The sequence below is a fragment of the Prosopis cineraria genome, unplaced genomic scaffold, assembly GCF_029017545.1.
Source record: "Prosopis cineraria cultivar Desert tree isolate PC_DT_omini unplaced genomic scaffold, ASM2901754v1 PC13, whole genome shotgun sequence".
NCBI lineage: Eukaryota > Viridiplantae > Streptophyta > Magnoliopsida > Fabales > Fabaceae > Prosopis > Prosopis cineraria.
Window position 1 is genome coordinate 31,696,248 of NW_026555344.1, and position 22,466 is coordinate 31,718,713.

Genomic DNA, 22,466 nt, shown 5'->3' on the forward strand with positions numbered 1-22,466 from the left:
TGTCAGGGTTACAGAATATATAAACAAAAGGTCAATAAAGAGGAGCCCAATAAAAATTCAAAACAGCCTCTCGTAATCAACTTGCTTGTGAAACTTCACAGTATCTTCAAAGCAAAGCTGGTCTTCACTGTTGAGATTCAGCTCTTGCCGAGGTGCCATCTTCTTAAGAAAATACTCATTCAAATCGCAAGACCCCTATTTCATCGGCCATAATTTTGTTTTGATCTTGAAAGAGCTGAGAGATGTTTTCTCCATCAGAATATGCTTCATTGACGTGTCCTATATGACATGTGCTGATGGCAGAAGCATGAAACTTTTCTTGTCAGCAGGAATCATCGCTTTAACCAACCATGAAGAGACCATGAGGCCGGTTTGGTATGTTGGAATTGGGAGTTGGGGAGTGGAATTGGAATTTTGAAAAATGTCTGTATGGTAGCCTGGATTGGAAGATTATCCAATTCCAATTTCACCAAAGTAGGTGGAAATGGTTCCATGCTACCCCCCTAAGAATTCAAATTCTTTTTTGCATACTCTATTTTTTGCATAACTCAAAGTAAGAGGAAATCCCGAAATGTATGCTCTTCGCGGATGATATAGTTCTTATAGCAGAGACAAGAGAAGAGGTTAATTGCAAACTTGAGTTATGGAGGAGGACATTGGAGTCGAAAGGTTTTCGTCTGAGTAGAAGTAAGACGGAATATTTATATTGTAAATTTGGTAAAGGACTATTCGAAAATAATTTGGAAGTGAAATTGGGAGATCAAATTATACCTCAAGTGGAAAAGTTTAGATATTTGGAGCCATTATTCAAAATGATGGCGAAATCAGTGGAGATATTTCACATAGAATTCAAGCTGGGTGGTTTAATTGGAGAAAAGCTAAAGGAGTTATTTGTGACCGTAAGGTGCCTAATAAACTTAAAGGAAAGTTTTATCGCACTGCTATCAGACCAGCAATGTTATATAGTAGTGAATGCTGGGCTCTAACGGGACAACAAGAGCATAAAGTTGGAGTAGCAGAGATGAGAATGTTACGATGGATGTGCGGACATACACGTAAAGATAAAATTCGAATTGAGCACATACGCGAAAAAGTGAGGGTGGCACCTATTGAGGAAAAAATGGTAGAAAATCGGTTAAGATGGTTTGGGCATGTACAAAGAAGACCAAGGGAGGCACCAGTGAGAAGAGTAGAACATATAACTTTGAGTCCGATTAAGAGAGGTAGAGGAAGGCCTAAGAGAACACTCTTGGAAGTTGTTGAACGCGATCTCTTAATTAATAATATTCCTAAAAGCTTGATAAATGATAGAGCACAATGGCGTCTTGCAATCCATGTAGCCGACCCCACCTAGTGGGATAAAGGCTTGTTGTTGTTGTGTTGTTGTATACTCTATTTTTAGCCCCTCCCTCTTTCATTCACAGCTGGGTACCAACCTTCTCAAGCTTCTCGCATTCTCCTTTTTGGATGACAAAGTTCTCACTCCACCGCCAATGATCTTCTGAGCCATTGCTGGTGAGCTTATTAGCAAAAATAACCTCCTTCAGAGACAACATGTGATTGTGATAGAGCTGCTGATTGCTAAGGTCTATAGGAACAAATCATGAATAAAATAATAGATGAGGGCAAAATAAAAACTTCTGGGTCAAAAGATTATTCTATGGATCGTGGCCAAAAGGGAAAAGAACTGTCATGGGAGTAGGGAGCAGGTGCAGCTAAGGGTAGGGGCAGTGATTTTGTAACCTTTTGGGTTTTAAATTCTCCAATTCAACTGAGAGAGGGGTAGTCCAATCTTTTGGTGAGCGAAGTGTGTTTGGGAGAGTATTGGCCCCTCAAAAGTTCATTGAGTTGGGGTGGAGAAAGATCATCTTTCTTCATCATTTTCTCTTTATGTTTCAGTGTTTCTTAGTGAGTGGCTTAGGTTCTTGGTTGTTGTTTCTGTGTTGTATATTTTGTTGTGAACTAGTGATCCTAGTACTCGGTAACTGTATTCAGTTTAGTGTATGAGTGTATGATGGAGATGGGGTTAGCTTGAACCATTATTCTCATTGTATTCTAATTTTATTATTCAACGATAGTGTTTTTCAGTCCCATTTGTATTGCATTTTCTGGTTTTTTCTTGTTTTAAGCTTATTAGATTAGAGGTTTCTATCATATTGCTTCCCCTTCATCAATGGAGGCAATTTCCCCTTCCATGAAGCTTGTGATTTCCGTAGATTCATGAAGCTTACGATTCTAATCTTCTAGATCTTTTAGAAATGATCTGGTGAGGACAGATCTATGATAGGGAAACTTGAGGTTTCTGGAAGAATCCTCACAAATCCAAACAATCCAGTTCATATATGCTGCAAAAATAAGCAAATGCAACTTGAAAATGAAAAATCTAGTTCAACCTCAACTTCAAGAACCACTGGTTTTAATCTTATGTGATCTCATCTTCTTTTGAATCCATAGCCTTGAATCAACAGGTGCGCTGGCAAAGACCCCATTGAAGTGAGGCTGGATGATGACACTAAGAAATTGTAAAACTGAAGCAGTTAAGACATGATTCCAATCATTGCCAGTGCTTTGTTGTGGTTGCTAGTGGCTCTATGATGGTTGCTGTTGTGAGCTGTATGGTGGCTGCCATGGTGAGGGGTGATAGTGGTGGATTGTAGAGTTGAGGTCTTTCTTTGTTTCTTTAATAAAAAGGGTATTTCGGAGTTGATGATATTAATATACATACTAAATAAAAACATATTTTCAAAACCTACTTCCACTTCTACTTCCATTTCCTTCAAAACTATTTCCACAAATCAAACAGGCCCATAGAGTTTATAGCCTTCCATAACACTAAGGTGATGGTGGAGTTTGGAACAGTAGCTTGGCATCAAGTACCCTAGCTTACCACAAGCTTCAATGGATAACTTAATGTATTGAGTCCATTCCCTGTAATTTTTGCCATTGAGTTTTTCAGGGATGATGGGAATTACTGATCCTTCGAGGTTAGAAGCCATCACATGGCTTATCCCTGGCGCAGATCAAAGCGGAGGAACCCTTGGGTCTGTGCAATGCTAAGTGGCGAGCGTCATTGGGGTTCAACTCCATTTCAGTCTCTTGACTGCGGCTCATCACTCTCCTCCAGCTTTGATACCCTGTGTGCTTGGAGAGGCAATGTATTTTTTGTATTCTTGAGTATGAGGGTTATGGAACATATGCACAAACGGGCAATAAAGAGGAGCCCAAGAAATCAAGAATACAATAAAAGACATAAAACCAGATCCTATATTAACTCCTATAACAATGACTGTTTAGAACATAATAAAAGAAAATATTCTCATATTAATATTTGAGATTTCCTCCAAGGGATATGGAACAGAGTATTACTCCCTTTGGTTCTTTTTATAAGACCCTATTAACAACTTTCATGAGATTACGGAAATTAGTTAAAAGTAGTTAAATTTTGAAAAATTTAACAACTTCCCAAAAACAAACTATTTGATTGGTATAGTTAGTTGTGGGGTGGATGGGGAGAATGGAAATGCCAAGAAACAAGGTATTTTTAAAAATGTGTCACAGATGTTTCATTAAATTTTGTTAAGGGTCTTGTATAAAGGGCCAATAAATATGGTTTTATAAATAGAGTTAGAGGGAGTATAAAGTAGACGGAAAACCTAGTGAACCTGCTGACAATCTAGTCCAAAACCTTATGTGGACTGTCCTCAAACTCAAAATAAAATGAATTTTTAATAATTATCTCCCTAGAGGGAGATGTGGGCTCATCTTCACAAATTTCAAAAAGAACTTTGGTTTTAGCATCTCTTCTAGCTTCTACTTCTTATAGATGCTTAAGCCTCCATTCTGCTAATGCGTGATTTCAGGAAGGCACAGCCCCCATTCTTATTTCTTCAGCTGTAAATTCTACAAGAATTTTAATTTGCTTGAACCTATGTGGGAATCAGTTGTTACACAAATTAATAATGCTTTTGGACTTTTTTCCCCTTAAATTATTTTACACATTTGAAACATTTGTCTTGTTTAATATTTTATTGTAGAAAACTCAACTGGTTTAACTGATGACCTAACTATTTAACCAGTGACTGAACGCCTCACTGGATTGATGGCAAGTCCAGGTCCTAAAACCATATATGAAACTTGGACATTGAAGGGGTTTTGTTTGATTAGGCTTAAAAGTTTGGAAGGGAAAAGGTGGCCAAAGCCATGTGGCAATGTACAATTTTTGTGGTTTTATGGTGTATTAAGTTAGAAGGCTTGGTGGAGTAACCTTTTTCATTTGCTGCTGCAAGAAAGGAATGGATAGTATTTTGTGACTTGTATTAAAAAAGAAAGTATTTTGTGACTTATGTTTGGAGGATATCCTATTATTCTCTTTCTTAATTCACCTCTTTTGTAGTGGAACTCCTTTTTCTTAAGGAAAAGAGGTACAAAGTAAACTGGCTAATATGTCACCCTTTCCATGGATGCATTTGGTTTAAGCATTACTTGACTGCCAGAAACTTGTCTGTTATCTTACATTGTTTTGCCGTTTTACGCAGTGTGCTCCTATCAATATTGGAACCACACATGCAATTGCCACCGGGTATTGACCTGTGCAAATCTGCATCAAAGCCAGTTGAACTTGGGACTGTATCTCTTTCACCTCTTTCCTGTGTTTTGAATCATGGAGGTCCTTTGTCCAAGTCATATAGTCAAGACGAGTCTGATGGTAAAATGGATGTTTCAGAGTCAGCAGGGAAATTGGATTCTATTGAAGATCGCAATCTACTTTTTGCTCCCCCAGAATTACAAAGTATCACATTGACAAACTATTCAAATGTTCCTAATCAAAATACCTCTAACCTCATGGGCATCAGCTTGGAATCAAAACATGCTATGAAGCATTCTACCAAACATTCTCCTAATTTTGTATTAGATGCTGGCTTTGGTGCTGAATACTTCAACCTACAGGCAGATTATTTACAACTTGTAAACTACCATGATTGTGAGCTTCGGGCTTCTGAGTTTCGACATCTGGCTTTAGATTTGCATGCTCAAAATGATGTTACTGTTGAAAGCCATGATGCTGCAATTGATGCTTTGTTGCTTGCTGCAGAATGCCATGTCAATCCTTATTTTATGTTGTCTTTTGGAGCTTCTCCAAAACTCATGGACCTTTTGAACATCAATGATAACAAAATTTCAAGGTCTGATGATATTGTGGAGCTAAAAAGAACTTTTGGAAATAGTAAAACTAATTTAGAAACCATAGCACATCTTGAAAGGAAAAGAGATAAACTGGTTCTTCAAATATTGCTTGAGGCTGCAGAAATGGACAGGAAATACCAAGCAAGACTATCAAATGGGGACGATTGTCCTTATTCTGCTGAAGGAGTAGATGATCAAGTTATCAAGCTGTCTCCCCTTGATGTACAATCTGCAGATGCAATTACCTTAGTTCGACAAAACCAAGCTCTTCTGTGCAACTTTCTTGTCCAACGTCTGCATAGAGAACAAAATTCAATGCATGAAATTCTTTTGCAGAGTCTTATCTATGTTTTACACACAGCCACCAAATTATATTGTCCTCCTGAACTTGTAATTGAAATCACATTAGGATCTGCTGAAGAATTTAACATGATGCTGATGTCTTTACATCTTCAGCTAAAAGAAGGTAGTTTGGATTTGGCACCAGAAAGACTACATGGCTTACGACGACGGTGGATACTACTTCAAAGATTGGTAGTTGCTACTAGTAGTGGAGATGAAGAGGGAGATTTTGGAACTAATATCCATGGTAAATACCGGCGTGGAAATTTGGTTCCCTCTTCAGCATGGATGCAGAGAATATCTCATTTTTCTGGTTCTGTTTATCCTTTGGTTCGTTTTCTTGGCTGGATGGCTGTATCTCATAATGCTAAACAGTACATGAGGGATCACATTTTTCTTGCATCGGACTTGTCTCAGCTGACATATTTGCTTTCAATATTTGCTGATGATCTTGCTTTTGTTGATAATGTTGTCAATCAAAAATATGAAGAGTTTATTGAAGATTCACAAGGTGAAAATGGTCCTTCAACTAAAAAGAGACTTGAAAATCATGAGGATCAATCTTTCCCTGTAATTTATCCAGAACTCTGGAAATTCTTTCCTAATATGAAAAAACAATTTCAAACATTTGGAGAAGCCATTTTAGAGGCCGTTGGGTTGCAACTAAGATCTGTTTCTTCTACTCTTGTGCCTGATGTTATTAGTTGGTTTTCAGAATTGTGTTTATGGTCATTCTCTTCTGCTTCTCCAAGTATTAAAGATGTCCTGAAAGGTTATAAAGCCAAGAATGCCAGAGCAGTAATCCTTTATATTCTTGAAGCTATTATAGCAGAGCACATGGAAGCCATGGTTCCTGAGATACCTAGAGTGGTGCAAGTGCTGGTGTCCCTCTCTGATTCTGCTTATTGTGATGTCTCATTTCTTGAATCTGTGATGCATTTGTTGAAGCCAATTATTTCATATTCATTGTCCAAGGTCTCTCATGAGGAAAGTTTATTGATCAATGACTCGTGTCATAACTTTGAGGAGTTATGCTTTAGTGTTCTTTTTGATAAGATTAAACAGAAGAATGAGAACCAACATAATTCTGAGGATAAGGGATACAACATGGCACTGTCTATTTTTATTTTGGCTTCTGTTTTTCCTGATTTATCCATTCATCGTAAAAGGGACTTTTTGCAGTCTTTATCTAATTGGGTGAAATTTTATTCTTTTGAGCCAACAACATCTTTTTATGATTATCTCAGTGCATTTCAATGCGTTATGGATAGCTGCAAATCACTACTATTGTGCTTGTTAAGAACTTTTGGTGCTATTCCTTCTCAGCTGCCTCCCTTCCCTAATGTGCATGGTGACAAACTGTTAGATGATAATCCAGTACCAACTATTGGGTTTCTTAGTGAAATCTGTCAAACGTCACATGAAAATGATGCTGAGAAAGTGGAAAGTGTTAATTTGAACACTCTTGTGGATCAATACAATTTATCTTCTGATGATTTAGAAGGAATTTCTAAAGACATAGAGGGTCTTATAACTGAGCTTAACATAGCAATTGAGCAATGCTGGAGTCTTCATCATCAGCTTACCAGAAAATTGACCATAGTGTCAGCTGAGTGTTTTGTCTTTTTGAAGTGCTTAATATCAGTTGCACAAAAATTCTATGATGATGATGATGATCAAAATTCTTCACCATCTAAATCAGCTGATCCGGTCACGCTTCATTGGAGGACTGGTCTAGAAGGCCTTGTTGAAATGACCTTGATGCTCCAGGAAACCAGTTGCTGGAAAGTTTCTAGCTTAATGCTTGATTGTTTACTTGGAGTACCTTGCAGTTTTTCCCTGGATAATGTCATAGGTGTCATATGCTCTGCAATAAAGAATGTCTCCTGTTCTGCCCCTAAAATTTCTTGGCGTTTGCAGACTGATAAATGGCTGTCTTCATTAATCACAAGAGGCATATATAACATCCGAGAAAGTGAGGTTCCTCTGATTGATCTATTTTGTAAATTGTTGGGTCATGCTGAACCTGAGCAGCGTGCAATAGCAATTAAACACTTGAGAAAAATTATTGGCCAGTTTGTGAATGGAGAAAAATCAGTGGTATCTCTTAAGGTTTGCAGTGATTTTGTTCCAATGAAGTTAGTTGCATCTGTACCTGATTTTGTTTTATCTCATCTGGTTTCAAGTACATGGGATGAGGTTGTTGTACTAGCATCATCAGAATCAACATTACAGATAAGGCTTCAAGCCATGGTACTTCTTTTTGATTACATCCCATTTGCTGAGCGCCATCAGTTGCAATCTTTTCTTTCAGCAGCCGATGGTATTTGTTGTTTGCAAAATCTACAACAGACACATGATGGTCCAATCCTACATCTTTCCTTGGCTCTTATTGCTGATGCCTGCTTGTACTTGCCAGCTGAAGATATTTCTTTGATCCCTCAAAATGTCTGGAGAAATGTTGAAGCCTTGGGCTCAATGAAACATGGTATTAAATTATCCCTATCATCATCACCAAATAAAGCATATAAATTATCCCTGTCAAAATTGTATGAAGAGGTGTGTTACTATATTGGTTAACTAAAATTATGTTCTCAAAATATGTTTTGTGTTGTGCTTTGTAGATGGCAAGCTTGAGGACTTTGGAAAGAGGGTTTGCCAAGTGTTGTGTAGATTGAGAGATGAAGGTGATGAGGCAAAAGAGGTACCTGCTGCAATGAACTTAGTCATGTGGACTTTTATCTGTCGCTCACCAACTTATTTCCTATTTTAATAGTTGATTAGCCTTCTATGGTTCATCTTATCCCATCTGATTTGCTTTATAATGCTTAAATTTAAGGTCCTGAAAGAAATGCTTTTTTCAAGCTCATCAAAGCATTATGATCCAGATTTTGCTAGCACACGTGAATCCATCCTCCAGGTAAAATGCTATTGAAAACCTATTGTCTTGTTAAAACATAAATTTGTTTGTATTGTAGTCAGTCATTTTATACATGGTGCCATGTGTGTGCTTTAGTTGAAATCGTGTATTTTTGGCCTGATACTAATACTTGGTCTGACTTATGCATCGTTCAGAGTGTATGGCTTTTGATGATATGCTAACTTATAATTTTAGCCTTTTCCAAAATTGTGGTCTGCAGATCAATTTCTGTTCTGCACGTGCAATAAGTTTGCTTGCTTTTTTCCCCCCAAATAGAATGGAAGAAACTATATATATTGAGAATGTAATTAAGTGTGAAGAAATAATGAAACTATATACATGGACAAAAAATTGAAGTGAAGAAATATTGCATTCGGGTATAAACAGAGGTTGACTTCAACTATGGACTTAAAATTGGTTCACATGATTTCTGGCGAGGTTATATGGTGAGTATAGATAGAGGTTGAATGATATACGGGTATTTTGTCTGCTGTTTAAGGATCACCATGATAGTTCATTAAAAACCAGTTGTCTTGTTAAAAAATAAATTGATTCTCATGTGGATGAAAATGTGAGAAGTCTTGGCTGAAAAGCACCCCTGTTTTGACACCAGATTGAAAACCTACGTAGCAAGGTTTTTTGCTGGCCAAGTGCAAGCTTGTTAGTGTCTACTGCAAAGTTTGAGTAAATAGTGTTGTCGTGCTGATGTCATCAAAAAGCCCTGCCCCTGCTTGGTGGCCAAGTTGAAAGAGAGGCCTATAGAATGGGGAAATGGAAATGATGATTTTGAGTTGAGATATAAGGGGTGGGGGGAGTCAATATGAAAAAAGATCTTAAGGTCAAATGTGTATTTTATTTTATCCAGCAGTCCTTTTTGTAGAAAACCTTTAAGAGGGATGGCTAGAAATTATGTCATATTGACTCTTAATTGTAACACCGTTGTGTTAAAAATAACTGGCTCTCTCTTTGATCCTAGCTACATCACTTATGTCTAAATTATTGTAACAGCATGCAGTCTAGAAATAGTAGCTCTATTCAAACGCTCTATTGGTGCTGTTTAATTTATAAAATGGTTGAGATGATAAGTAAGCCAAAATGATATTGTAAGTTTTGATTGCTAATCAAAGCCATCGGAATCCAAATGCAAAGTTCAACTATAAAAGCATTAGCTGGAATATCAGTGTAATAAACTGATACCTCTATTTTTTCTTGTAATATCATTTCAAAGTTCTTAAGTAGTTTCCTATGAGCATTTGATGATACCTGTTTTTTCACTTGCTATGGATCATTGCACTCTGTTTCATAGTGCTTATTTTGTCTACTTTCTTTTTTATCTTTAAACTGTCTACTGATCTTTGGCTTGCTACAGGTCCTTGCCAATTTAACAGCTGTTCACTCATACTTTGATTTATTCTCAAAGAAAATTGATCAAGATGACATTGTAAGAGTCGATTGCTAATCAAATACATGTATTATTTCTAAGCAGCCATGCTTGATGACAAATATTTGAACGTTTTGTAGGTGCTCGAGGAGGCTGAAATGGAACTAGACATTATACGGAAGGAATATGGACAACCAGAACCACCGGAAGAGTCCAAAGACAGAACTCAGATTCAAGGTCTAGCCACTAGCACATAAGCATTGGTGTTTAGTGAGCCTGAAATTGCATTGTTGTTATCTAGCAATTATTTTAAAATATTTGGGTTGCCTGAAAGATTTTCCTCACATATTCAGATGTTCTGCAAAATTTGAACTCTGCAGCTTCAGGGACGGAAAATTTACGGCTTCAGCAAATCAGAGACAGCATTCTTTACCTGTAAGTTCCGGTAAATTTAAGCTCCAGCAAGCAGCAACAGACATCTGATTGCAAGTGTATACCTAAGAAGGGAATAGTGATGAGTTCTCCTAGCATACTTGCTCTGGTTTTATTTATAAGGCACTTGAAGGAGGGGTTTTGTGGTCCTTTTTACTAGGCACCACATTTATTATTTATTACAATTTTTTGCCTTTACCCCTATTCAATGTTGATATAGGAAAGTAAAAACTTCTTTAAGAAGGTATTTATTGTGGACAAAGTAGGAAACTTGTTTAATTTGTAAACATAGTTAATGAGTTTTTAGATTTTCTTCAGTTGGTCTCTGTAAAAAAAAAAAAAATACTAGAAGTGACTTATAAATGGATACTAGAGTGAGTATCATATAAACTTAATTTCTTCATGCATGATTTAATTCAGTGTTTGAATGTTGGTATCTGTTGTGGAATGGAGTTTCTTGTGTATTTAAGCTAATATTTTCTGTGTAAGTTAGTTTAAATAGCAAGGCAATGTGACAGGACAGCTATGTTGAGTTATGAATTTTTTTTCCCTATTCTCTTTTTCATATCATCCGGTCTTTTTTTTTTCTTTTTTCATTTCCCGTTTTTTGGCCATGCATCTTTTGGTTGTTTAATAGCATTGTCCTGTGTTCTTATCCTTTATCCTCTATTTCTAAAAGCTTGTACCACCCTTGTAAATACTATTTAGTTGTTCCTAGTGGGTCCAGATATTTTTGGAGATTTTCTGTATTGAGGTAGGAACTTCTGTTTTTAATTTATATCCTTTTTCTTTCTTCTCTTTTTCTGAGACTTTGATCCTGAATGCTGCTTAAGTTTTATGATGAAGTGCTCAAACTGAGGAACCATGTTCTTATGTTTTTATCAGGGAAAAGTCCAAACTTAGAGAAGATATTGTAGCCCGTAGGCAAAAAAAACTTGGTCTTAGGCATGACCGCCAAAAATTTTTGGAAGAGGCGGCCTTACGGGAGGCAGAACTTCTGCAAGAACTTGACAGGTTTCAGCTTCTTATATTCTTGTGGTGGTTCTCTTGTGTTGTTTTGATTTTTTCTGCTGGCAGCTGAGTAATGTGTTAACATTCATTAGGGAGAGAGCAATGGAAATGGAAAAGGAGCTTGAGAGACAGAGATTGCTGGAACTTGAGCGTGCAAAAACCAGGGAGCTCCGTCACAATCTTGATATGGAGAAGGAGAGGCAAATGCAGGTAATAGAGCTTCCCACTTTACTTGATCTGAACTAGAGATATACAATCTCAGCCATCCTGATAGCCTAATACATCAAAAGTTTTGTTATGGCTGATAGAGATAAGAAGACCATAGTAGCTTTTGAACTTGGCAACATGAACAAATGCCTAGAATAGGAGGCTATTAATCTCGACTAGGTGTAGGACACATAGGTGCACAGAAAAGGAAACTTGTGATCAGAATGTGGGACTTCAAAAGAATAGGAAAGTGGGCAGCTTGATAGAGGGAAATGGTGGGGAAAGAGGGAACCTCCACTGCATTCCTCAAGGGGAGCACCATTGACACCACTCTCCTCTATAGGACTGATGGGGTGTTTTATTTATTTAATTAGTATTTAATATTTAATGATCATTTTCTTAGTGTTATAAACAGCTACTGCTGTAATGTATCTAAGCATTATTTCATTCCTTGTATTTGGGAGATTCTCCCAGGCTATTACTAGTTGTGAAATTCCTACATCTATCATTCTCTTGTTAATCAGTTCCCTGAGTCTGAGCTGTCTTTGATGCTCTCATTATCAGGGTTGTGTTTTTGAAAATCCATTTACATCCAGTTAGCATCTTCCCCTTTGCGAGGTCTGTGAAGAAAACCATAGAAATGATGTTCTGATTTCTTGATCTTTTATATTGGAAAAGCATACATGGATCCCGTGATTTTTTTTTTCTTCCTTTTTTTGGGTTTCAAAGGATACCTTGAAATAATGAAAAAATATAAGATACATAAATGCAGATGGTTGGGTGGAAAAGGTAATTACAGATCTGATCAGAGCCAGTTCACTGGATGATGTGGTCTGGTTTTGACATTGACATGGATTATTTTGGTTGAAACTTGAAACTAGGACCAAGAGTACCACAGGGCGATTAGATTTTAACATAGCAAAGAATTAAGATTTGGATGACCTATTCAGGGGGGCATTCTGATTTCAAGTCAAACCATAGGAGGGTAAGCTGTAAGTTATCCAAAGAAAAACAAAAATTCTTTGCACTGAAGCTCAAGCTGGCCACTGTGTGGTTCTTCCCCCACACCGCCCTCCCCAAAAAAAAGTAAATAAAATAAAATAAAACAATGCATGATTCTTTTGATTCAAAGATTTTGGAATAGTTGTAATTATTAAACCGTTTCATTTTTTTCAGAGAGAACTTCAGCGCGAACTAGAGCAAGCAGAATCAGGACAACGACCATCTCGCCGTGACTATTCTTCAACTCATAGTAGGTGAGTTTTGTCATAATAATCATTTGTATAAGAATTATTATCCCTGGAAAGACTTGTTCTGCTTGCGGAATTCTTTTCAACTTTTATTTTTATTTTTATTTTATTAAAAGGAGAACGTTTGTGATTTGGATTAATGCCATTCTTTATTTCTCCTCCTTTTTTTGAGTCTTTGGACAACTTATCTTAATGTTCCAATTTGTATGATTTGCAAACAGGACGGTTCAAATGTGTTTGTTATCAACAAACTTGTTCCTTAACAAAATGTTGCCTGAAACTTTCATCTTCCAGAAATTTAATTAGAGAGAATGCAGAATATTTAGCCAAATTGGGTCATTTTTAATGAGAATTTCTTCCATCACATCTTATTTGGGAGAGAATAATTTTACCTTTTCCCTGGGGGTTTCAGTATACGGGGTCTTTGAGGGCATTACTTAGGTATTTATAACTGACTGGGAAGCTCTAGTGCTTTTGTTTGTTTTGATCTTTCCTGTTTTCATGGGATTGAAGCAAACCAACCATGAAATCCGTCTTTTGTAAGATTTATGTGTAATAAGCTTTGTGTGATGGGATTCTCACTTTTTTGCAGTCGACCTCGGGAAAGATTCCGTGAAAGAGAAAATGGAAGATCTGGTAATGAAGGGAGCAGTAGAGGTGGCAGTGGAAGTTTGCAGCCTGACGTGCCTACCACCACTAGTTCATCCATTGCAGCTTCACCAACCATTGTTCTTTCCGGGTCTCGGCAATTTTCAGGCCAGCTGCCCACCATCCTACAGTCACGTGATCGCCAGGATGACAGCAGCAGCCTATATGAAGAAAATCTTGATGGAAGCAAGGATTCAGGAGATACTGGCAGCATCGGGGACCCCGAATTGGTCTCTGCATTTGATGGCCAATCTAGTGGTTATGGATCACAAAGACAGAGTTCTAGGGGAAGCAAGTCTAGGCAAGCCGGAGAACGCAGAGAACGGGACAATAGACGTGAAGGAAAGTGGGAAAGGAAACATTCATAGCTAGTGAATAGTGAGTTTGAGTTATAGTTCACTGATCAGCTGATACAACAGCCATGAAGGGGAGGCAAATAGAAAAAGAACCATTCAAACCTGACTTAATTCTCTTCAAGTTTTTGGTCTTCTCTCACCGACATTGGCAATGGCGGCGGGAGAAATAGGGAACCGGGCATTGTTTATTGAACTGGTTTCCTTCATACAGGCTTTCGCGCCTTCTGGGTGATATCACTGCATGACTACAAGCCCAGTTTCAGATTGATAATGGAATTTTTTGGCTTGTTCGGTTTCTGTTGTGATTTGCCCTTAAGCTTGTCCATTGTTTAGTTCTACAAGATATTTTGATCATATTGGTGTGCTGTTATATCAAAGCTTGTATGTATGTATGTATATTTAATTCATACAAAGAAAAATTACAGCTCTTGTTTGGAGAAATTCCTGGCAGCGTATCAAGAAAACATTAGTAGTGAGTGACTACTAGGCATGGTATGAAAACTCGGACCGAACCAACCGGGTCAACCCATAAACTGGCGACCCAATCTCCACCAATTTTGGGTTTGCATCTAACCTAGTCAGTAGTTGACCTGGTGTGACCCGATCAACTCAGGATTAACTCGTGTGACCCAATGGGTTTGCCAAGTGGTTGGTATTATTATTATTTTTTGCAAAACCTCCAAATGATGTTTTGGGGGCTTTTTTTTTTTTTTTTTTAGTTTTCAAATTTTGAAATTGAATGAAGAAATGAAAAATGAAATTAGAGGTAGAGTAGAGTGCATTAGTGTAGACATTCATCTCTTGTCCTAACTTAATTGGCTAATTGCTCGTCTCTATCTCTTTTCCTTTGCTCATTGTAAACTTCTGCTTGTTGTAAACCTAATCAGATGTTATAGTTCTTATCGTCGACGTCGTACAACCCAACTTGATAGCTTAGCTTGGTAGCTCGTGCTTGAGTGATGCTATAATCAATGCATCCTAGTGTTTTTTGTGAGTCTTGTCGTCTGCCATCAACATTCTTTCTCCTCATCTTCATGTTGAAGTCTCTACATTTTAGCTCATGCTCACATTCTCTCTGCATTAGGTCAGTCTCCATAGCTTGTGTCTCATCTTCTCTTGCCTCTCCCCATTGCCTTTTTTATTTTACTTTTACTAATTGTTACTTTAAGCTTGGAGATTTGAATAAAGTTAATGATAATTTTGGTGTTGGTGAATATTAGTTTTAAACTTTTTAATGATTGAAAGATTGTAATTGTAATGATAGATATTTAAAATATTGTATTTTATTATTGTTAGAATTTTAAGTGGTTGAATTTAATTGAATGTTTTTTTAATCAATGTCTTTTTATTTAAATTATATTATTTTAATCATGATCAATTTGCCACTGATTTAACTTCCAATTCAACTCTGGTTGAACCATTAATCTATAACCCAGTATCATGATCGGTTTGATTTTATGTACCTTACTAGGAACCATATTGCACTCGTCTCTTGTCTTTTGAAAAAGGCAAATTCTAAAATGTGGGAGCCCATCTTTGATGGGTCTTTTGGATGTGCTAGTGATCTTTTTGGAATTATGAATGCTATTATTCTGTTGGAAAGCTTTGGAGCTCATAATAATGGTGGCAGAAATCTTTGATTAGAATTAAAACGATAATATCTTTGAGAGCTGCTCATGTCACTGCATGAGATCATATCCCCAAGATTTACTTCCAATGAAGTTGGTGCATTTATTGGTTCAGCTGATCTGTCAATTTGGACTCATTTCTCCCACCAAAGGGAAAAAATAATTAAATCTCTGTTGAACTTAAAGTTCGTAATACAAATAATAAATCAACATTTTTTTATAAATAAATTATAATCCAAAATATTTCAGAATCGAACTTACTTTCCTTTTCAAAAAGATAGACAGTTTAGGTGAATAAATGAATGAAAAATATAAGGAATTAAATTATAAAAAACGATGCATAAATAATTTGTGGTACCAAAACTCTCAAGCCAGAAATACGCACCTTGTTTGATCTCATCCGCCCATGCTAAAGCAAACTGAATTAGACTAAACTATTAAATGGAGCAAAATAACTCATTGCAAGCCTTTAACATACATACATACATACATACATACATAGAATCAACAGAAAAGCATGTGTAGCTGATAGATAACATCAGTCAGAAGCATTCACACCAGAATTCAGACCATCTCTGCTAAGTTTAGCAATACATGTCAAGTTGGCAACTGTATTACTTCCATCTTTTCCATGGCTTGCCAAATTTCCCTAGCTTAAACTTGCCACCCTTCCAACGTTTGCCAAATTTGCCGTGCTTGAACTTTCCATGATGAAACATACCATGACCATGATGAAACATACCATGAGATAGGCGGTGAGCACCGTATGCAGCAGCCACAGCCGCAGCACCCCCAGCGAGCAATGCTCCCGTGCCATGGCCATGCACTGTATGTAAGAAAAAGTTAGTAAAAGTACCTCAGTGATTGAGGTTGTATCCTTTGACGTCATTCAATTATAAGCTCAAAAAGAAAGTAACTCAAGAAAGTGAGACTCTTCATTAGGACTCATTTCTCCATTCTACACCCATCTTATGTTCTCTTTATTTCATTTCGACTGCATTGATGGTTGAAAATCCAGATTCCTTAAGTTTTAACAATACTTTGCTTTCTCATAAACATAGCACATGATGGGGTACGGAGAAAGGATTTATTTTCTTCTCCTTTTGAGGTGACTTGGAAGAGGATAATGAAAAGTAACAAATAGAACATAATTATAATAATATCTCCATAAAGGGTCAAGGCTCATCAATATCTGAACAAGAGATGCAAGATAAGGGCTACCATTTCCCCTGTCTGTTGATAAATAAGCTAAGGCAAAAACTCAATTTCTTTCTATTTTCTCCTTACTTTCATGATTTCAAAGAAAGAATCTGAAAAAAGTCACAGAATCCCCTCTTTATACCCCACACACACACACACACACACACACACACATCTAGTAAGGACAATGGAAAATCCAAATAGCATCTCCATACACTTAAATTAATAGAACAAATTGGGATAGTTAGGCATACTTGCAGGATATGGAGCTGGTGCAGTTGGATAGCCATGTGGGGCAGGATAACTGGCTGGATATCCAGACGGATGATATCCAGCTGGTGGATATCCACTTGGAGAAGGATAACCGGCAGGTGGATACCCACTTGGAGGAGGATAACTAGCAGGTGGATACCCACTTGGAGGAGGATAACTGGCAGGTAGATAGCCACCGGATGGTGGATAGCTGGCCGGAGGATATCCTGTTGGTGGGTAGGAAGGCGGGGGGTAGCTGCCTGGAGGTGGATACCCTGCTGCTGGATAAGATCCAGATGGAGGAGGATATGGGGCTGAAGGATAACCATGTAGATGCGAAAAAAGACCTTTATCCTTGTCGTTTTCACCACTCATTGCTTCAGCTTAAAATTATATCAAATTCTGCAAAAGAATATTAGAAGAATGACAATTTAGGAACTGTTCAAATAATAGAACAAGAGTTATTGTAGTTCATGCATAATTCAATGCCCACAATTATCTGAGTTTAATATGAATGATCGACACAAGAAACAACCATCCATCAGCTATCCAGTATAGAAGAACAATACATATAAAGCATAATTTTACTGACCAAAATTCATGAACAAAAGAAATTTAGTTTCACAAGGAAAGACTGGGTAATGGATTCAAGAGGGTTGGGTAAGACAACGAAAATCAAATTTAATCTTTCAATTTACGATGTCAAAAGAATTAGGAACATGGGTAGACAAAAATAAAAGGATGGGGCCATTATATTTCTATCAACAAAATCCTATGCCTCTGTAGAGGCAAAAGTGATAGAATGATCATTTGTATTTATTAAAAAAAAAAACAGAGATTTGTTAATGAGAAAAGACAGAACAATGCAAAACAAAACAGAAAATAGAGGAAATACATCCTACCAGACTAAATTTTCAACCTGGGGGGAAAACACTGTTCAACTCCCAAGAGCTCTCCAATCCCTTTGGAGATCTCCAAGAGACACCGGCCTGCAATACCCATTAGCTGAAACTCAAAGGGAGAACATAAAAATAATCATCTAAAGATGTTTATCAATTTTAAAAAAATAAACACCAAAGCATTATGCAAAGTATGTATATGTATGTGTGTGTGTGTGAAGCTAAAGGTGGAAGCAGGTCAAGCTAGGCTTTGCTTTGGCCAAAAGGGCCTAAGCCTGCAATGTAGGTCTTAAGCTTGAGCTTGGTCTGAAGCTAGTATAAAGCTTTTTTTGAGTCAAGTCTAGTCAAAAAACCCAGTTTGGCCTGAAAGCCTGTTTCAAGGCTTGCTTTTTATGTAGGCCTTTAGATAGGCTCAAAGTTATGAGGCATCAAGGCTTTAAATAGACTTTGAGCCTATAAAAGCCTACATGCTATTTTTTTGAACTTAATTCACATTCATAATAAAATGACAAAATGCATATTATTTTACAAAACAACACAATGAAAGTACAGAATAAAATTACAGGTTCTTAATAATACAAGTTAATTTGTTTATTACACAAATACATAATTCAAGTCCAGCCAAGGAAGAGTAATACAACCAAAGAAAGGCTAAAAAATAACATGAATAAACCAACAACAAAGAAAGGCAGCACCGATACAATATGATTTCTTCTTACTAAGATGCCTCCTACAAAAAGAAAGAGTCAAATTTTTACTAATATTTAACCAATTATTAGAATGTAAGTTCAAGCACAAATGATGGACTTGCAACATTACAAATGCCTCAAACAGAGAAGAAAAAGTTCTGATCTGAGCAAATATTTTCAAACTCCGAACATTTTTTGTTGACAGCATGAAACAGAACAGAAATCCAAGCAACATTTGGGGTATTAAACACCAAGAAAAAATAGAGTTTTCTTTAGGAAAAAAATACTTCACATACAAAATAAACCGTAGCATATTCAGAATAGACCTTAAAATGCTATTGAGAGAGAATAGCTTAAAATAATAGCTATATCAATCTAACTTTCTGCATCAATACCTCAAAACAGATAACTATTTACTCAGGAAAAACATATACAAATCATTTCCACGTTATCATATATAAGGAAGCTTCATTTCTGCAAGTTCAAATCAAAACAATCTGTAGCTAGATCCTATCACATTAATCTAGAAGCATGAGATCACCGACCAACTCCCGCTAGAGATTTTGAAGATTTTCGAGGAATGATCAGCACAAATCAAGCAAATATAATTGAATAACGGTATAAAATGTTTTAAACAATCTCTCCGAAGAAGAAGCACTATAAAAGATGCAGTCACAATAGTGAAAAAGAAAGCGAGAGTAACCACTGCGGTGGGATTTTTTGGTGGAACTAGACGCAAAGGAGGTAACACTAGTTTAGTCTATGCAAACAGCGAAAGAGTGTGAGGGAGCGACAGACCTCTCCGAAGCTGAGGCACAAGGAATAATGACAGAGTGAGCTGAGCGGCCGAAACCTAGGTTGCTTTTGGGCGAAGGTTGTAAGAGAGGTAAGAAGTGAACTTTCAGAATGCTTAAATCTTAAAACCCGGAATGTTCAGTATGTCGCCTGAGATGAGTGTTGAAGGCTGATGGACGGCGATAGAACAGCCAGATTGGGTTGCGAGAACGGCAACCGCGGCTCTGATTGCGATTCATGGGAGCCGAGCGATGTAGTTTAGGGGACAGGCGAGCGAATGAAATCTAAAACAAGAAAACTATAAAACATCAAACTTGATTCTTCCATTAATTCTAAACAGAGCCAAATAAAGAATAAAATATGACCAGCAGATTTTCCTTTTCATCTTCCCAACTCTGATATTTATTTATTATAATTATTATTTTTTGGGCAAACCAACCCTGATATTTTCATTCCTGATTCAAGAAAACAAAAACGAACTTGTAACGGATCGATCAATCTTAGAACCAAAGGAAGAACATTTTAATTATTTTAGCATGATCCAGACAGACAATGCTTCATGCAATATGAGAAAAGAAACAATCAAATTCATGATAGCTTATGATGCAATAAAACATTGAAATTTACCAAGAAAAGAAGAAGAAACAAGATCAAGCCAAGATGATACCAGCAAGCATGGTTCTCCTTCCCCACCTTCTAAGCAAAAACAGAAATAGGCAAATATAATATTGATGGATAGCTTGATGCTTCCCCAATTGAAGGATAAAAAGGTGAAAGGTCCCTCTTTAAAATATTCCCATAAAAATTAACGAGGGAATGATAAATTGAATCAAATTAATTCAAGATAAGTCCTAAGACATTTTTGATTACTACCTCTAGTAATATATAAAACCATTCACACTCCATCCATAATGAGTAACCACGATGGAAGAAGTGGTTCCTAAATTCAAGGAAACCGACGATCATGAGGTTTGGGCACTAAGCCAAGATTATCTATCAATAGAGGAGCCCTCTCTCAACAATCATAATGTATCTGCTACTTTTTTTTGTTTTCTCTTTTATTATATAGTTTTAGTCTTTATTTTTCGTTGTACGGCCAACATAGCCCCGTCATCTCTTTCTTTAATTAATGTTTCTTTGTTTTTTCGCATCTACATTAATTTTCTTTACTTCGCATTCTCATAGTGGGGTGAACTATGGTAAGGGAGCTCGGTTTCCCGCGTTTGATCAGAACTTAGGTTCTTTCATCCTTTTAAAACCTCGCATTTCTAGCACACTTTGTGACGCCCCTTTTTATTTTTTCCTAACAAAACAGATATTCAGTATTTGGTTTCTATTTATTCCCTTCAACAAATATTCAATAGGTATGTAGTTTAAAGATTTTAAACTTTCAAGTGCTAGGAATGTTTATTAGGACCACACACAAGCACGCACGGGGGAGGGGGCTGCACACACTTTAATACTAAATGACAAGATGTGTCATATTAGTATATAAAAGATTTCTACAACCAAATGATGGGGTCAAAAATATGAACATTTAAATCATCGACAGACACTTAATGAGCCAATCAATTTGTACATTTATTTGCTTTTTTAAAAACATGATCAAAGGTAATCATCCAATCTCTCATAACAAATTTTCTGATTTTATTGATTGTTGAAGTAAGAGGGTGATTCATAGAGAACTCATTGTATATTAATGTGAGAACTTCAATAGAGTCAAAATAAACATTAATTTTTTTCAAACTTTGCAGCTCAACAAATGTTTAGTCTTTCCAATATATCTATAAGTTTAGCTGCTATATTTGGGTGATATCCAAGGTATTGGAAAAAACTTTCAATTCAATTGCAATGATTGTCCCAGATGAGATCGCCACAGGAAGTTACACTTTAGTTATTGACAGAGCTATTAATATCTAATCTAAGCCATCTAACATTAGGAGACAACCATTTTGCTTTTGCTCTATTGCCCTATTGAGTTAAAATGTTGACTTTTGATTGAAGGTATTGAGCACTGAGAATATCCTAAATGCTAATAGGAGTGTCTCTCTCAAAGTAGTATGGGATATGCAACACTGAGCTACATGCTTCGGACAATGTTAACAAGATATACTAGTGCTTGTTTGATTGTTTTGTTCTGGATGTGAATGGTGTCGTAATGTAACCATTTTTTTTTTTCAGTAAGGAAATTGTGAAAAATATAATAATAATAAATATAGGAGTTGCAAATTTAAAAATATAAGTTGCAAATAGCTACAATTGAACAAATAATTTCATAAAACTCGTGATATATAGAGTTGTAAATCAATAAAAGTAACTTGCAAATCTTAGAACTGAACAAATAGTTTCTCAAGAGAAAAATTTATGTTGAGATCATGTGCTCATAAATAAAATTTTGATGTGAAGTTACAAATCCAGGTAGATAGAGTTGCAAATATTAAAAAATAAGTTGCAAATCCTTAGATTTGACCAAATAATATAATATAAAATTCAATGTTAAAATCTTGTATACCTAAATAAAATTTGAAAATTAAAATGCAAACCAAGATAAATGGAGTTACAAATCAAAGAGAATAGATTGTGAATTTTTGGAATTGAACAAATAACTTCTCATTAAAAAAATCAATGTTGAGATTTTGTATTCATAAAAAAATGGGGAATAAGTCACAAATCCGAAATAGAAAGTTGCAAATCCATAGAATTGAATAAATAATATCATAAAATTCAATGCTAAAATGTTTTTAAAAATGAAATTGGGTAATTAGGGTAAAAGAAGTTGCAAATCTGATAAAGCGGACTGTAAATTTCTAATTTAATATGTTATAATTATTAAGATATTTGAGTCTTTTTCAATGTTAGAAGATCAACTAAAAACTATGGGACTCACTTTATAATTTTAAATTTATCGAGATTTTATTAAAATAAAATGATCCATTGAGAATCAAGTGTCATCATCCCTTTTATTAAAGCTGCTTTTTTAATTCTCTCTCTTTTTAAAATTTTACTCAAATCTCAAAAAAGCTCTCTCTCTCTCTCTCTCTCTCTCTCTCTCTCTCTCTCTCTCTCTCTCTATTTCATCTCGATGCTTCGATTGTTAAACAAACAAACGAAATCGACCAAAACAATAATTAACATTTAATTCGGATGAACTTTAAAAAGTGACTCCAAACTTGCTGAATTAAAGTAACATATTTTCCCTCCTTTTTTTATCTGATTATATTATATGTTTTATTTATCTTTATGATAGCCACAGAAGCAACTAAATCTTAAAA

The 22,466-nt window shown here is 36.2% G+C and overlaps 2 protein-coding genes across 12 annotated transcripts in view; one reads left to right on the forward strand and one right to left on the reverse strand.

Annotated features, from left to right (window-relative positions):
- Nucleotides 1-14,181, forward strand: part of LOC129291108 (uncharacterized) — a 35,514-nt gene extending 21,333 nt beyond the window's left edge. For 3 of the 4 annotated variants that reach the window (XM_054928275.1, XM_054928278.1, XM_054928277.1), the window contains exons 17-26: nt 4,536-8,014; nt 8,151-8,230; nt 8,366-8,446; nt 9,816-9,887; nt 9,968-10,064; nt 10,181-10,262; nt 11,145-11,273; nt 11,363-11,480; nt 12,654-12,733; nt 13,320-14,181. In XM_054928275.1, coding sequence (XP_054784250.1) covers nt 4,536-8,014; nt 8,151-8,230; nt 8,366-8,446; nt 9,816-9,887; nt 9,968-10,064; nt 10,181-10,262; nt 11,145-11,273; nt 11,363-11,480; nt 12,654-12,733; nt 13,320-13,743 — 4,642 coding nt within the window. In that variant the 3' untranslated portion in view covers nt 13,744-14,181. The remainder of the gene's footprint in view (nt 1-4,535; nt 8,015-8,150; nt 8,231-8,365; nt 8,447-9,815; nt 9,888-9,967; nt 10,065-10,180; nt 10,263-11,144; nt 11,274-11,362; nt 11,481-12,653; nt 12,734-13,319) is intronic. The other variant, XM_054928276.1, reaches the window with a different exon arrangement.
- A 1,615-nt stretch (nt 14,182-15,796) lies between these two features.
- On the reverse strand, nt 15,797-19,940 carry LOC129291737 (uncharacterized). Of its 8 annotated transcripts, none has more exons than XM_054929246.1 (5): nt 19,822-19,940; nt 19,198-19,478; nt 17,733-17,800; nt 16,814-17,216; nt 15,797-16,185 (listed from the first exon to the last, which is right to left on the reverse strand). In XM_054929246.1, the coding sequence occupies exons 4-5, from the start codon at nt 17,184-17,186 to the stop codon at nt 15,974-15,976; spliced, it is 585 nt and encodes a 194-aa protein (XP_054785221.1). In that variant the 5' UTR covers nt 17,187-17,216; nt 17,733-17,800; nt 19,198-19,478; nt 19,822-19,940; the 3' UTR covers nt 15,797-15,973. The 8 variants fall into 8 exon arrangements, with proteins under 8 accessions (XP_054785221.1, XP_054785220.1, XP_054785225.1 ...); XM_054929245.1 differs by having other exon boundaries at nt 16,814-17,213; nt 17,714-17,800; XM_054929250.1 differs by having other exon boundaries at nt 17,733-17,816.
- Nucleotides 19,941-22,466: the final 2,526 nt, after the last annotated feature.